Source organism: Aspergillus tubingensis (assembly GCF_013340325.1).
Source record: "Aspergillus tubingensis WU-2223L DNA, scaffold_15, whole genome shotgun sequence".
NCBI lineage: Eukaryota > Fungi > Ascomycota > Eurotiomycetes > Eurotiales > Aspergillaceae > Aspergillus > Aspergillus tubingensis.
In genome coordinates, this window is record NW_023336289.1 from 528,838 (window position 1) to 543,997 (window position 15,160).

A 15,160-nucleotide genomic window follows, 5' to 3' on the forward strand; every position below is an offset into this window, starting at 1 on the left:
TCCGGGTGCGAGCCAATCGAGCTAACCCAGACAGTATTAGTAGCGAAAGACCGTCGAAGCTGGTCCGCTGGAGAAAGTTCGGATACAGCCCCAACGAGAAGACCGGAGGGTTCCGATCCGATTCATACTTTGCCTCAGTGTATGGTGATGTAGAATCATACTCAATAAACCCCAGGTTTTTCTTGACCTTAGCTACTTGGCAAATTGGGGGTTGATGTCACGATAAAGAAATTTCAGGATGTGATTGCCAGAAGGGGTTTTTGTCTCCAGAAGAGTTGGTGATGGTTATTGAGAAACTTTTTCATAAGCTCGGCCCGGTCCTGGCAGACTGCTAAGGGCCCAAGGGGTAATAACTCCGACTGGCCTAACTGGTGCGCGGTTTCTGCACACGCTCATCTCTGCAGGCGGTATGACGAGTGCGATAATACTAGCAGAATGAAAAGAAAGGATACGAAGCTCCGTAAGCGGAGCTGCCTTTCCACCGGCACACAGGCACAGAAACGTGCGATTCGTAGAAGTGTCCTGTGTCCAGAGGAAGTCAGTCTGGTAAAAATCTGTCGTCGGAACCCAAGCCCACCAACGGCACCAAGTGGGGGGCCCGCCACTCCCTGCAGCAGCGAGTAGCCAATGAAAGCCCTCGATGGTCTGCGGCACCGAACCTCAAGCGCAGTTCCACCAACGGCAGCACCAGCACCACAGGAGCCTTTTGGTAAGAAAAGGGCCACTAATTGACTAGAGGTCTCAATGTGTTGGTTGTTGAGCGCTCTACCTAAATTTCCCGGCCGGACAGACCCTCTAATGACGATATGAGGCGGTTGAAACACGAATCGGAACCACGAGATTTGGCTGCGTCTGCATAACTATGTCCGTTATGGTTAGTGTCACTGCTGGAGTGGCAGAAGATGGGGGAGCGTCATCGAACAGAAGCAAACAGGATATGGGGAACCCTTCCGTCGTAAGACTGGTGGGTACGCCGAAGGAGGCTTGATTCGAAGATGAAGGAGGGGGAAGAGAGCGAAAAAGAGAAAAAGAAAAAGATCTTCTTAGATCTTAAATACTCTCACGCATCCCAATTTGGCCCAACCCTCATAACAACTTCGAACACTCTCTTCCTCCATCTCTCCTCCCACCCTTCTTGTTCCTCTCCTCTTGCAACTGTCCTTCTCTGCGAGCTTCGCGGCGAAGGTCTAGTGCTTCATCATCCTCCGCATTGGCTGTCCTGTTCCACACCAATCCGCTTTTGTTGATAGCTCAAAGCACACCCAGCGAAACACAGATTGACTTCTGTAAATCCGATTGCTTCGGGCGTTTTGTATCCTTGTATCGCCGTATCGTCGGGTACAACCTCTCAGCCCTCCTGCGACAAGTTGATCTGCCCTCCTTGCGACTTTAACAACGGTTTTCGACACCCATTTGCGACATCCGAGCCCCACGAAACGTGTGCCACCGCACCCAACCTGTCCAACAGCAACATATTGCCGAGCGTCTCCGAGAAACTAAGCCCTTATGCAACAGGCCCTGATCTAAGCGTTTTAGACCCGAGGACCTCCTACGCGATTACCCTGCAGCCACGGCAGTCTAGCCTAGCGACTTTCGATTGCCCTTTGCGCCAAATCCGTCTTTCACAACGTTTGTCATTGAACGCTGACTCTTACCATAATTGTCTGGAACAATGAGTGGTCTTGATATAGAAAAGAAGTTGAGCGTTAACCAGGCCTCGACCGGCGAGAATGCGTCTGGATCTGATGATGCAGATGCGCTCAAGCTGGCTGAGATGGGTTACACGCAGGACCTGCAGCGCAATTTCTCCCTGCTCTCCCTGGTCGGCATTGCGTTCTGTATGTCAAACTCTTGGTTCGGTATCTCGGCTTCCTTGATCACCGGTATCAGCTCTGGAGGTACTGTTCTCATCGTTTACGGCTTGCTCTGGATCACCTTCATCTCGACTTGTGTCGCTGCCTCCCTCTCGGAATTGGCTAGCTCCATGCCCAATGCCGGTGGGCAATATTTCTGGGCGAACGAGCTTGCTCCGAGGAAATATGCCCGGTTCTTCTCTTATCTTACCGGCTGGTTTGGATATGCTGGTGCCATTTTCGCGAGTGCCAGTGTTGCGCTCAGTCTTGGATCCGGTGTTGTGGGAATGTGGCAACTTGGCCATCCGTCATTGTATGCTTCCAAATCCCATGTTTGCTCTCTGAGAGGAAGTGTCTTCCGCTCTAGGTCCGTAGTGCTGACTCCAACCACAGTGTTCCCAAAGCCTGGCATACAGTAGTGGCATACCAGCTCATCAATTTCTTCTGCTACCTCTTCAACTGCTGGGGCAAAACCCTGCCTGCTGTGGCAAAAGCAACGCTGTACATCTCGTTGCTTTCTTTCCTGGTAATCCTTATTGTTGTTCCGGCTTGCGCCAACCCGCATGCCAGCGGATCCTATGTTTTTGGGCATTTCGTCAACTCCACTGGTTGGAAATCGGATGGAATCGCTTTCATTGTCGGGTTGATTAACCCGAACTGGATCTTTGCCTGCTTGGATTCGGCCACTCATCTTGCCGAAGAGGTGCCGCAACCCGAGAAGAACATTCCCGTTGCGATCATGGCCACCGTCGGCATCGGTTTCGTTACCTCCTGGACCTACTGTATCGCGATGTTCTTCAGTCTCAACGACCTTGATGCACTATTGAACACCGCCACAGGAGTGCCAATCTTGGAACTGTACTACCAAGCTCTGAGGAACAGGGCAGGTGCAATTGTTCTGGAAACTCTCCTTGTGGTGACGGGTATGGGTTGCCTGATTGCCTGCCACACTTGGCAGTCACGTCTTGCCTGGGCCTTCGCTCGTGATCGCGGTATGCCTGGACACCAGCTGCTCTCCAAGGTCAACATGACTTTGGATGTCCCCTTGCACGCCCACAACGCCAGCGCATTCATTGTTGCTGTTCTCGGCTTGCTCTACCTGGGATCCTCTACCGCTTTCAACAGTATGGTCACGGCATGCATCTCGCTTCTGTACATGTCGTACTCTATCCCCGTCATCTGCCTTTTGTATGTTGGTCGTGACAACATCAAGCACGGCCCATTCTGGCTGGGCAAGTGGGGTCTTGCTGCGAACTATGTCACCCTGGCATGGACTCTCTTCTGTCTCGTTATGTACTCGTTCCCTTCGACTATGCCAGTCTCCACAGGAAGTAAGTATCCAAGTCAAACATTGATATACGATGAATGGAGTGACTAACCGGACTGCAGATATGAACTATGTTTCGGCCGTTTACGGTGTCGTTATCTTCATTGTTCTGGCTGACTGGTTTGCACGAGGAAGGAAGTCGTTCCGAGGCAGCCAGAGTTGCGTGGAAGGAGAAAGTGCCGAGTAAAGCGACGCTGGATCATCAAATACTCTTCACCTCCCCTTATTCCCATGTCATGAGTGCTTCAAACAAAACAAAGGCACATTCATGGGTTATGAAACCACACGAAGACACCTAGCGAGTCTGGGATCTTCATCATGACTGAAAAAGAAAAAGCATCTGTATATAGACGATACCCCGGTGATATAGAGTCGGTATAGATCAATTTCAAAAAAGTTTAAAATATAGTCGAGACTTTCCATATCGTAGTTATCATGGTGAAACGAAGCCCAATGGAATGTATTCCCAAGGATAATGAAGACAGAACCCTGTAAATCCACAATGGAGGGGAAAGTAGAATCCGAAGTACAAAATAGAAGGAGCAAAAACCTCTCCTTCCATGTGACCCCCGCAAACATAGCTAGACCGTTTCTGGCCACAACATCGTCTCCTCAGAACATTCTAGGCCGCACTTTTGCCCTATACGCCTCCAAAGCCATTACGGAGCCCAAGCGCGCTATTGTCTTTGTGGCTTGAAAGAAAAGGAAATTTCTCACCGACAGTTTTCTGCTACGTGTATGTTCACATTGCATTTTCGGATCCGGAAAGAAGCCTGCAAAACCCCTTTTCTGTGTATTGGGATTGTTTCTGGCAGCTGCGTGGAATAGCGAAGCTATACTATCATATCCGTGGTTCGTTTGATGCTCGAGATAGTGGGGTAAAATGCCTCTCCGGCATTACTTCTCGTGTCTCTCTGCCCTCCTGCAAGCATCTCCTTGTTTGATTCTCCTCCGAGTCGGGCACATCTGGTGCGTGACATCGTAGAAGTCTCTTACGGCTTTGCAATCGCTCTGCCAATTGCACTATAGAATTTAGAGAATCCAATTCATAGTTTCATATTCCATTGGCCTCATTAAGCCCGCTAATGTGACTATGACTACCTAAATATCAGCATGTCGCTATCCTGAGTTAAGAAACAGCGGCACCTATTTAGCTGCATACACAAAAGAGCGACTTCACCAGGACAAGAGTCCCAGATCAAGCCAAAACTCCAGCGGACTGGTTGCTGCTTGGATGAAAAATCAAATGAGAGGATAGAAGAAAAAGAACACGAAGAAGCTTCCACATAGAACAGGCAGATATCCTTATTCCTGCTGACCGCGCTGAGCCGTGACAGTGCATTCCAGCCACATTCGTTGAAAATCCCCTCGTGCTTCCTAAGAGGTATCATTCACCCAATCAAGAATTCTTCCAATAATGAAGGGTGTAGGGAGTGATGACTCTCTTATCCTTAACCTGCCCTTTGATCAAATCCTTCAGTTCGTCAAGCAGGTCACCAGCATAATTGGCGTTTTCACGAAGCTCTCTGGCGAACTTGAAATTATCCATGAGAATGAAGGGACCGACCGAAGCCTCAGCAATAAGAGAGCGGACCGGATGACCCTTGAACAACATTGAGGCCGACTTAATATGGCTAGAAGTCAGGAGACGAACCTTTCCGTTTTCTCCTCCGGCACAGGATAGGTTAACTCGGGGAATAGAGCTGGTAATGATGGCCTTGATCTTATCAGCCAGAAGTTGTTCCATGCCTGTGATGCGCCACATGTCCGCCAGTCGAGCCATTTCGATGTACGCATTGATGCATCTTCCTTGAATCTGCGATGGAAACTCGATACGATTGAGGTACAGCCACTGGAGGAGCATGAGGAGGCTACGCTCAGTGACAACGCCTCTGATCTTGTGCATGGTCACTGCTTGCTCGTTGCCCTCTTTGAAACAGCTATCGAACATCGCTCTGAAATAGGAGGAATGTCTGCAGAGGAGAGGACGGGATACTTTGTACTTGGCCCCGTTGTTGCCGACTTGAATAGTAACATAGGGGCCGGGGCACAAAGGGACCATGCTAGTATTAGTTCCGTTAGTCAATGAATAAAACCAACCAACCAAGTATATTGTGAGAATGGTGTAGCTCACAAATCGTATAAACCCTCATCAGATGTGTCCGGGTTTTGCTTGTTATCACTTTCGGCCATCTTGGCTGGTTATTGACTTTTCGCTAAGGAATGCGTTAGCACCTGTGAGGTAACCGGCGTGATGAGAAGCACCTTTGAGAGTAGTTATTCGCTCAAGCGATAGTAGTAGGACGGATAATTGTTAATATTGAAGATTCGCACGCCGAAGAGCAGAGAGAATATGGGTTCGTTGTATCAGCCCAGTTCATGTGCAAGCACACCAACCACAACCTCACAACACGACGTTGACTGCAACACCTGCACCCACGCGCTCTTCAGAATCAACAAAGAGGAAAGGTTTGTATAGATAGTAGGGAGCCTATGAAACTAACACCCCATCTCGGAACGGATCATTCTTATCCGTGATGTCATTCACCGTCCCTATCTACTAAAGTGGATGTCTTATAGCGTTGCCCGACAACAGGACCTATCAGTTCCTGCTTTCATCTTCTTCCACAGGCTTCACGTAGCGCTAATGGGACCTTGTGTAATCTTCTCAAAGTTCTGTTCCTAGTCTTGTATATACTGATTGCTTGCCATACAGGGACTGATCCTGCGTCTGGTTCAGGTCTGGTTATCTCCGTCGAGTACGTTGAGTATATAAGGAAAGGGAGCAATCGTTGTACGTTCCTGATTAGTATGCAAACTATAGCTAACTGGAAGTAAATAAGATAATATAGAAAATGTCACGAAAGCAAAGGTCCTAGATGATGGTCTTGCCTACAGTCATCCACGAACAAAACTTTCTCACTTATATACACAAGCTGTCTCCAACACGCCGAATAGGTGCTCGTAGCGAGCACAGTCGCGTGGACTGAGATGATTCTAGTCCCTCGAACTGGACTGAAACTAGCAAACCTAGGAATCTTTCGTCAGGTCATAATCTTGGACGGTACCGTAGGTCAGATTGAAGAGCCTTGTCAATGACTTCAGTAGCCATCAGGACTTCTTCATCTTGAAACCTCCACCCAACAACCTGGATAGCAGTAGGTGCCCCATCTACTGCATCAGGATCATCTATAATCGCGATAAGCAGCTGAAACTCATGGCTAGGTCAACGAAAAGACTTACAACCCTTGCATACCTCCGAATCCAGAGACTTATCAGCCTTCAGATACGGAATAATGCTCGCGGGAAACTAAAATATCCTGCATCAGCACGATACATCGAGCAAATTATGTTTGACTTCCCTTACATTCAGCAAATTCCAAATAACCGTGTACACCGGCGGCCCATAAGTATCATGTGGGCCTGCAGTTGACCAGTGACCCGGACAAATGAGGACGTCTAGATTATGTTGTTTCCAAATTTCAGCCATCTTCTCCCGGTACGCCACAAGGGAAGCATTGGCGTCCCAGACATCGTCTAACGTCAGTGTAGGATTCTGTAATCCAGCTAGAGCAGCTGGAGAGGCATACTCCAATGCTTTGATTGGTTGCTCATCTCCATCCAAAACGTGCTGCAGAAGGGTCTGCTTGGTATCGAACAAAAAGTACCGTGCCGCCAGCTTTAGACCATCGTGAAAGGATGGAGCATTGGTTACAAGATGGACACTGTGACCAGCATTTTCAAGCGCAGCCTGTGCGGAGGAAAGTGCCCGTTTGACAGGAGGAAATAGTGGGAAGTGCTCGTCCCCCATATAGACCCCAATGCTTAGCTTCTTCTTTGGGGGCACATGCCGCCAAGTCGTCCCAAGAGCGGTGGAATCATAGCGCCATGGTTCCGACGAAAGTATTGTCTTACAGAAGAAAGTCAGGTCTGATGCACTGTTGGCGAGTGGACCGACGGCCGAGACGAGCCCTGGTGTACCCGGCCTGTCCCCTAATTCGACTCTCCCGTGAGGTATGCGGTCAGCTGTGGGCTTGAAGCCATATGTGCCATTGCAGAGGCTCGGTGCACGAATGGATCCTCCGACGTCTGTGCCTACTCCTAGTATGGAACCTCGGAAGGCCACCAAAGCACCTTCACCCCCACTACTCCCACCTGCACTGAGGCAAAGCTTGTGAGGGTTCAATGTTCTTCCAAAAACATTGTTGACGCTATCCATGGTCTTCAAGTGGACCAAGTGTTAGCAGAGAACCGCGAGACAAAAGAAATGGCAACTTCGTACCAACAGTGTCTGTGGAATATTTGTCTTGATGTACAAGATAGCGCCGTTAGCAAGGAGAATATCAACTAGGGGCGAATTTTCAGCTGCGACTGGCTTCCCCAGAAAAGAAACAAAGCCAATGGTTGTAGCCTGTCCCTTGATATTGTAGCTGTCCTGTTGCATGGTGAGATTCGCGGCAATGACGCTAGTAAGGGAATCGGCTCCAGTAATTGCCAATTCAGATGAGATAATTTGCTACTGGAACCGAAGGCTTACCTTGACACTGATAGGAAGGCCATGAAAGGGTCCATAAGGCCTTCCATACTTGGCCAGATATCCATCAAGAAACTCTGCTCGCTTGAACGCCTCGGCAAAAAGGATCTCAGTCGCGCAGTTTGTCTGGGTAATTGCATTAGCTGAGCCGATCACGATATGATTGAAATATACATAGATACCAACTGGTGTGCAATAGCAGCTCTCTTACAAAAGGCCTTGCAAACCTGGAGCGAGGTCAATCGGCCTCCGATGATCTCCTGGTGAAGGCTTTGGGCGTCATAGGACTCTGTGATAGCCACCTCTTCCCTTGACAACAAATCATGATGTTGAAGGATGTCGAAAGCACTTATGTTGGCATCCTGGGTAGTTTGGTTTATAATTGTCTCGGGAAGAACCCATTCAGGAGGGATTCTGGATGCACGGTCCCTTAGTTTGTCAGCGATCAGACCATCCCACTGAGCCATCTTGAGAACGCAGCCCACTTCTTTTCGTGCAATGAAACGGGAGATTAAAGACAAATGCATGCGGCAAGGGCTTTAATAAAGACCACAAAGATAAGAGATAAGACCGATCAATGCACGTCAGTTTGGGCTCGCTTCCAGGGGGCTTTATCTACCACGTAGCAAGCTAAATGAAAGTGTCGCATCCAGCCGACCCTATAGAACAGACGTATTATTGTCCTGAGCCACTAGGCAAACGGATGACGCGGATAAGGCAATTTATTGGGAAATTAAGTACCTTAACAAAGACAACTGGCATTCTTACTGGCATTTCCTCCAAGCCCTTTAATCCGTCAACCGATTCGTTCCAAGCCCCGGTTCCAGTACTTTGGGATGGCTAACCGTGGCTACGCCAGCCACTATGACCAGGAACATTGCCGGCGGTGTAAGCTGAATGGCCCGACAGGATTATCTAGTCAAGTTGGTGCGTCACGCCATAAGATTGATGCAGCCCGATGATTGCTCGAGCGTAGTGACATCCACCCAATAGGCCGGTCCTTGCAGCTAACCGACATGTGAGTTCCGTACACGGCGAACCTCGGCCTATAGATCATTTTGTACATGATGTATCCGACTATCTATTGTGACTCTAACTTCTGAAATGGACACCTTGTCAGATCAAAAGTCCAAGGTATTACAAGACACACATGGATGTCGACACATGGGACAAGTTCGCATCAAATAAAGACTGTTAAGACGTTAATAGGTTTATGATGTAGGCATGAACTACCTTCAACTCTCAGCTTATCTGATCAGCTTCAAGCCCACTAAAGCTTGTCAAGAAGCTTATTCTAGCACACTTGCATACCAGAGTATTGACTGCTATATAGAGCATTCACTGGTTTGATTTCCCATGGCCAGTTCACTCCCTCTACAGTATAAAGAATAATCGCTATTATCAGTTACTGCCACGATCGAATAAAATATAGCAAGTGATTACATATAGATTGACAGGTTTTGAAAGGGGTTCTGAGCTAGGAACAATTCCAAAGAGCATCAGCTCTGGAGGGTCAGACAGTGCGCAAGGCGAGCGTGGGATCTCGGGCATCAGAACAGCCACTTTGGCCGTGTGAGAGATTCAAAGATACCTAAAAGGCAGATGAGAAAGACCTGAGCTTACTTGAATAGCTCCATGGAATTCTGAATTGATCCAGCTCCATTATGCTGTGGAACAGGCATGCATTGATGAGTTGGACTGGATGTCGGTCACCGCAAAGGCCCTTGGGCACATTCAGAATAGAGCTGACTGAGATGATCAGGTGCTACTTCACCTGCATTAGTTTCATAGCAATGACTTTTAGTAATGACAGCTGTGAGCGACCGGACTTATTGGTCAGTTCATTGTAGAATTGAAGAAGAAGATGAAGACGAAGCGACAAAGTTGAGGGAGAGCAAGAGCAACTAGTTCTGTATAAGTGGGCCCTGAGTGACCAATCCGAATGAAAAGTTTACGAGCGGGCCAATGAGAGGCAGGGTTAGCGGGTCGGCTCCAAGGCAGCGAGGCAGCCTGTCAGCAACTTATCCTCCTTGTCCTATCTCATCCTCGATTACTCTTGCTTTCTTTTGCCGCTGTGAATTTTCCTCGACTAAGCCTGTGACTAACATGCATAGCGGCAAGCTTTTTCATAAGTACCAAGGCAACCCCGCGAACAGTCGAACCAGTTGCTGAGCGCTGAAATGGAATCCGAGAAGAAGCGCCGTGCGAGCAAACCCAAAGTCAAAACTGGCTGTCGGACATGCAAGTGAGTTGGGCGGCTGCCATGTTACACTACCTGACATAGTGCTTATTCTATACACAGGATCCGTCGAGTCAAATGCGACGAGGGTCGACCGGCGTGCAAGAGGTGCGTGTCAACCGGTCGCGTTTGCGATGGCTATGGAGTTTGGAGCGAAGGAAGGAAAACCACCCATGGCGGTAATTCTGGCGCACCGAGGGTTTTCCAGTCTCTCCTGTCTAGTTACAATGCACCGGTACCAATTCCGCATGCCGCATGTGCTGAACAGAAATGTGTGGAATGGTTCGTTCATTGTACCATTTCCAAGATCGGAGGAGTGTTTTCTTCCCAGTTCTGGGGCAGGACAGTTGTTCAAGCACTTTCTCAAGAGCCAGCAGTGCGACATGCTGTTATGGCATTGGCTTCTACGCATAGGTATAGGGCTCAGAGGAGCGACAAGGGTACTACAATGGCGAGCCAACTAAGCGAGCATGAGAAGTTTACTCTTCAACACTACAACAAAGCTATTGGCTGTCTCCATGCTGAAATACGACGCCACAGCCAACGACCACAGAGTGTGATAGTTGCCCTCATTACTTGCATGGTATTCGTGACTCTTGAACTGATGCGAGGCCAATACCGAACGAGTTATGCTCATCTACAGCACGGGCTGAAGCTGGTGAAGGACATTCAGAAACTCTCCGGAACCTCTAAGACCGGGAAGATTATGATAAGGACTTCGTCGCAAACAGATGAGGATGATGTTATCGAGGCCTTTAGCAGACTGGGAGTGCACTATGCTCTGCTTGGACATGGAACAAAATACTCGAACCTTGACTATGACATCCAACCTCGTCATTTACCGTACAAATTTGAGTCAACCGAACAAGCAAGACAATATCTGGATGTTCTCCTAGCAAGAGCACAGTGTCTGGTGGAGTTGGCTCGTCACATCGAGACGGGCATGTGTGTCGCGACTCGGGGCTACGAGCAATATCTTGAGTCTCAATGGCGCCTGGAAAAGGACTTGGAAATATGGCTTGATGTTTATAGATCGTCACTTGATGGATTTTCAACTCAAGATTGGATCAAGAATACCTTGTCTACAAGGTTACTCGGGATGTACCATACCATGGCCTTGATCATGGCTACGAGCTGCACGCCATGGGACGACGAAACGGCATTCGACCTGCAAACCGACAGGTTCATTTCCATTATCCGCGAGGCAATCGATATGTGTCAAGCCCTCAGAACCGCATATCCAGATTTCCCCACGAGTGGATCTCTCAATTGCCCGTTGGGGATGGCGTTTACGATGGACATTGGCTTCATCCAGCCATTATATTACACTGCAATCAAGTGCCGGATTCCTCAGATCCGACGACACGCAATCGGGTTGCTTCGATTGGCACCTCACCGTGAAGGCATATGGAATGGTGCCCTCACTGCTAGAATTGCGGAGGAGGTAGTTACATATGAAGAGTGGAATATCGATGCAAGCTTTACAGTTGGAAAAAGCTTGGATCTCCTCAGCCTGCCAGAAGCGGGTAGTTCAATTACAATCCTGCCTTCTCTGTGCCGCATCTCAGATGTTCATGTCGAATTGCCCGATGAGAACACGGGAGAGGCTACTGTGACATTCTGGCAGCGCGAAGACGGTAGAAGCTGGAAGGTTGACGAGAGAAAATTCCAGACGGAGGATCCATAAGCAAATCTCAAACTCTGGAGCCGTCCCTTTTTATCTGAAGCTGACCGGCCAGAGCGATTATGACATCATGACACACTGGCATCTCAGCCAATCACAATCAATGTGATAAAATCTTACCGATCATCAACAAAGAAAATGTAATGATCGACTGACTCGTGCTCAGCACTAGCGGTGCATGGTGGAACGTTTGGAATGTGAAGCTCAGCCACTATCAGCAAAACGGAAGCTACCTACTTTGTAAATGCTCAGTCAGTGATTTGCAACCGGGATGGACGGCGCTGGCATTTGCTGGTTGGGCCCCTTAGTCAGTCTTACCCCATGCTTACTTACCCATCCGCGCCCCGCCCGAGCCAATCCCGGATCTCTGGCCAGGAGTATAAAGTCGATCAGCGATCTAGACAAACGACGAAATACTTTCTTCAGAATGCAAATTGCAACACCATCCTACCTCCTCCTATTCTTTGTTCCTTTAATATTTCTCCTCATCAAGTCAATTCTTCCCACCAACTCCGTTATGTCCAAACCTCTTGCCCACGCTTCCATTGTCGCCCGTCGCTCTAGTGAGCGCGGGTACGCCGAACACGGCGGCTGGCTCAAAAGCTTCCACACCTTCAGTTTTGCCAGTTACTATGACCACCGCTTCAACAACTTTGGCAGTCTGCGCGTTCTCAATGAAGATCGTGTAGCCGCCCGTAATGGATTCCCGACCCACCCTCACCGCGATGCCGAAATCTTTAGCTACATTCTCAATGGAGAGCTCACGCACCGCGACAGCATGATCAAAAAGGGTGCGGAAGGCGCCCAGGGCAAGCAGTTCTACCGCATGAAGCGTGGCGACGTTCAATTCACCACTGGTGGAACAGGTACGTTGACTAGCATTGAACTCTACCACCTGAATAAAGTGACCAAACTAACCAACCAACTTCCTCCAGGAATCGCACACTCCGAACAAAACGAATCTAACAAGCCCGTCCACTTCCTCCAGATCTGGGCTCTTCCCTGGAAACATGGCCTCAAGCCCCAATACCACACCCGCACATTCGACGAAGCCGCCAAGCGCAAAGCATTCGTCCCGATCCTCTCCCCGCTGGCTGCCGGGCCCGAAGCAACCCCTGCCGATGAGGAGGCCGCCATCCCTAAGATCCCAGACACGATCCCGATTCACGCAGACTTTGTGATGGGCGCGGGAATCATTGAACCCGGGCAGAAGTTCCAGTGGACTGTGGGTGCTGGCGAAGACGTGGTCAGTCGCAAGAAGAAGAGGAACGTCTATGTGCATTTGCCCATGACGAAGAACGGCAAGGCCCAGATCCGGTTGGATCATCGGGACGAGGCGGTTCTGAGTGAAGGTGATGGAGCGTTCATCACAGGGGTGAATGCGGGTGATGTGCTGAGTGTGGAGAGTGTTGGGGATGCGGAGGCCGAGGTTATTGTTCTGGACAGTGATTAGTTGGTGTCGATGATTTCTTTGCTTCCTTTGGCTGGGTGTAAGGTGTTTGGGGACTTTTCCTTGTATAACTTGCATTATTTTATATTTATCTTACATTAATGACAGCCTAGCATAAGTGGGTTTCACTCTGCGTCATGAATATATCTATTAGATGATGATATCGACTACTTTCTACCTTAAACGTAACACCCTGATATACACATAGTACACACCCAGAAACCGAACAGAGACACTCCCTATAACTTACCTCCCCAACCCCAACACCATCCCCGCCCACTCCACCATAACCCCCGACTCCAAAACCTCCCGCGCCGACATCCTCCCCTCCGGCTCATAAACCAACATCCCGCCCAGCAACCTCCTCAAACAATCCATCTCCAACTCCCGAAACTCACAAGTCGAAGACATCTCCCCCCTCCCCATCGCCCACAGTCTCTCATCCAAAGACCTCCCCCCAGTCCCCACCACCCTCATCAAGGACCTCACAAAATCCGATCTCTGCCTCCATCTCTCCGGCAACTCACCACCCAGCATACTCACCATCTCCCAGATAACATCCTCTGGACTATCCGACCAGGGTTCGAGTAGTGGTCGGTCACCGAGGATATCGTAGATTGTACACCCTAGTGTCCACATATCGGCGGCTGAAGTTATCGGATCATGGAAGATGGCTTCCGGGGGCAGGAGGATGGTTGGTGTGTGTAGGGCTTCTGGGGGAGGGGCGTGGGTGAAGAGGTAGGATGTGCCGAAGTCGGTTATTTTGATGTTGATGTTGCTGGTTGGGAGTTGTTGGCTCATGTTCATGGTCATGGGGATGATGGCGTGGGTGGGTGCATGTGGATGGATGGATGGGGTGGTTGTCGGTTCGTGAGATGGGGATATGGTAGGGTGGGCCGAAATGGTCGTATATATCGTTTGTACGTAGGGTGTTGAAGTTAGTAGTGGGTTGGAAGAGGATATTGCGCGTGTGGAATCTTGTTGGTGGTCAGTCAATCACTAAAGACACGATGTGTAGATAGGTGCTTACCTCCATGCCCTACCCCAAGGGAAAGCATATAATTCACTCCCATGACAACCTGAGCAACGATAGCTTTAGCTACATCCAAGGGGAACATCAAATTGGGACTATTCTCCTTCGCTGCAGCAATACTGCAGCCAGAGACTTTGGTGACCAGACACACATGGTGCCCGTTTGGGCCATCGAAGGAGAACTCATCGAGCAGGGAAGAATGAATGTATTTACGGCCTGGGTGGTTACTATCATCTCCAGTTTGGAGTTGTTGTATTATTCTCGACTCGAGGCTTCTTTCTGTACTAGTAGTCTCTGCGGTTACGATCTTTAATGCGACGTATTGGTTTTCTTGTCTGTCGCGGGCAAGTCAGACGGTTGAGTAGGAGCCGTATCCTAGTTTGTGGATAACTTTGTATCTTCCGTGGCAGAATTCGTCATTAATGGATGTCGGGTGGTAGCCTCCGGGGGTGTAGCCTTCTAGGTTCTCTACGCTGTCTTCGGGGTGGTAGGTGGGTTGGGTGATTGGTTGTGGTGGTGGTGTGGGTTTGGGTGTGTTGAGAGGATGGATGGTGGTGAGGCTGCGAAGGGGCTTTGATGCTTTTTAGTAGGGGATGTACAATATGGGTGCGAAGTACTGTCAGATCTCGACTTACGTGAGGGAGCTGTTTATGGGCTAGGGATCGTGTCTTGAGAACACGGAACATGATGGTGTTGTTACTTGAAGCTGTACTATGTAGATATTCTGCGCATGGTGTATGGTTATTAGGAGATTTCTAGCAAGGGAGTGTGAGAAGCGCGTGAAGTGATGCTGCGTGCCTATCTTTAGTCCACTGCGATCCATACATACAGACTTGTCATAGATCATATCTGTTCCCATCAACCCCATGGAGAATGATCAACAACATCTCCCAGTCCCAGACTCGATCCAGACAGTTACTCCAACATGAAGTGGAGGCGGTGGTGGTTAAAGTTGACGGAGGAATCCACCGCACCCGAAAAGAGAGAGTGGCCGACGAAGAAAATCCTGCGCTGGGGCGGCTTCTTGGCACCACCAACGC

General features: G+C 49.3%; 6 protein-coding genes across 6 annotated transcripts; 3 read left to right on the forward strand and 3 right to left on the reverse strand.

Moving 5' to 3' along the window:
• Positions 1-1,672: 1,672 nt before the first annotated feature.
• AtWU_11007 (putative choline transport protein Ctr) lies at positions 1,673-3,367 on the forward strand (the record flags this gene model as incomplete). The annotated part of the gene is made up of 3 exons (XM_035506109.1): positions 1,673-2,166; positions 2,247-3,184; positions 3,243-3,367. 3 exons carry the CDS (start codon positions 1,673-1,675, stop codon positions 3,365-3,367), a joined length of 1,557 nt encoding a protein of 518 aa, XP_035362002.1.
• A 1,212-nt stretch (positions 3,368-4,579) lies between these two features.
• AtWU_11008 (BTB/POZ domain-containing protein) lies at positions 4,580-5,373 on the reverse strand (the record flags this gene model as incomplete). Its single annotated transcript, XM_035506110.1, has 2 exons — positions 4,580-5,243; positions 5,315-5,373. The coding sequence occupies 2 exons, from the start codon at positions 5,371-5,373 to the stop codon at positions 4,580-4,582; spliced, it is 723 nt and encodes a 240-aa protein (XP_035362003.1).
• Positions 5,374-6,229: 856 nt separating this feature from the next.
• On the reverse strand, positions 6,230-8,181 carry AtWU_11009 (amidase; the record flags this gene model as incomplete). Its single annotated transcript, XM_035506111.1, has 6 exons — positions 6,230-6,369; positions 6,424-6,490; positions 6,548-7,402; positions 7,463-7,615; positions 7,718-7,840; positions 7,897-8,181. 6 exons carry the CDS (start codon positions 8,179-8,181, stop codon positions 6,230-6,232), a joined length of 1,623 nt encoding a protein of 540 aa, XP_035362004.1.
• A 1,713-nt stretch (positions 8,182-9,894) lies between these two features.
• On the forward strand, positions 9,895-11,640 carry AtWU_11010 (Zn(II)2Cys6 transcription factor; the record flags this gene model as incomplete). The annotated part of the gene is made up of 2 exons (XM_035506112.1): positions 9,895-9,959; positions 10,017-11,640. 2 exons carry the CDS (start codon positions 9,895-9,897, stop codon positions 11,638-11,640), a joined length of 1,689 nt encoding a protein of 562 aa, XP_035362005.1.
• Positions 11,641-12,064: 424 nt separating this feature from the next.
• AtWU_11011 (pirin family protein) lies at positions 12,065-13,090 on the forward strand (the record flags this gene model as incomplete). The annotated part of the gene is made up of 2 exons (XM_035506113.1): positions 12,065-12,503; positions 12,573-13,090. The coding sequence occupies 2 exons, from the start codon at positions 12,065-12,067 to the stop codon at positions 13,088-13,090; spliced, it is 957 nt and encodes a 318-aa protein (XP_035362006.1).
• A 243-nt stretch (positions 13,091-13,333) lies between these two features.
• AtWU_11012 (CMGC/SRPK protein kinase) lies at positions 13,334-14,806 on the reverse strand (the record flags this gene model as incomplete). Its single annotated transcript, XM_035506114.1, has 4 exons — positions 13,334-14,064; positions 14,118-14,427; positions 14,476-14,691; positions 14,756-14,806. The coding sequence occupies 4 exons, from the start codon at positions 14,804-14,806 to the stop codon at positions 13,334-13,336; spliced, it is 1,308 nt and encodes a 435-aa protein (XP_035362007.1).
• Between the last annotated feature and the right edge of the window lie 354 nt (positions 14,807-15,160).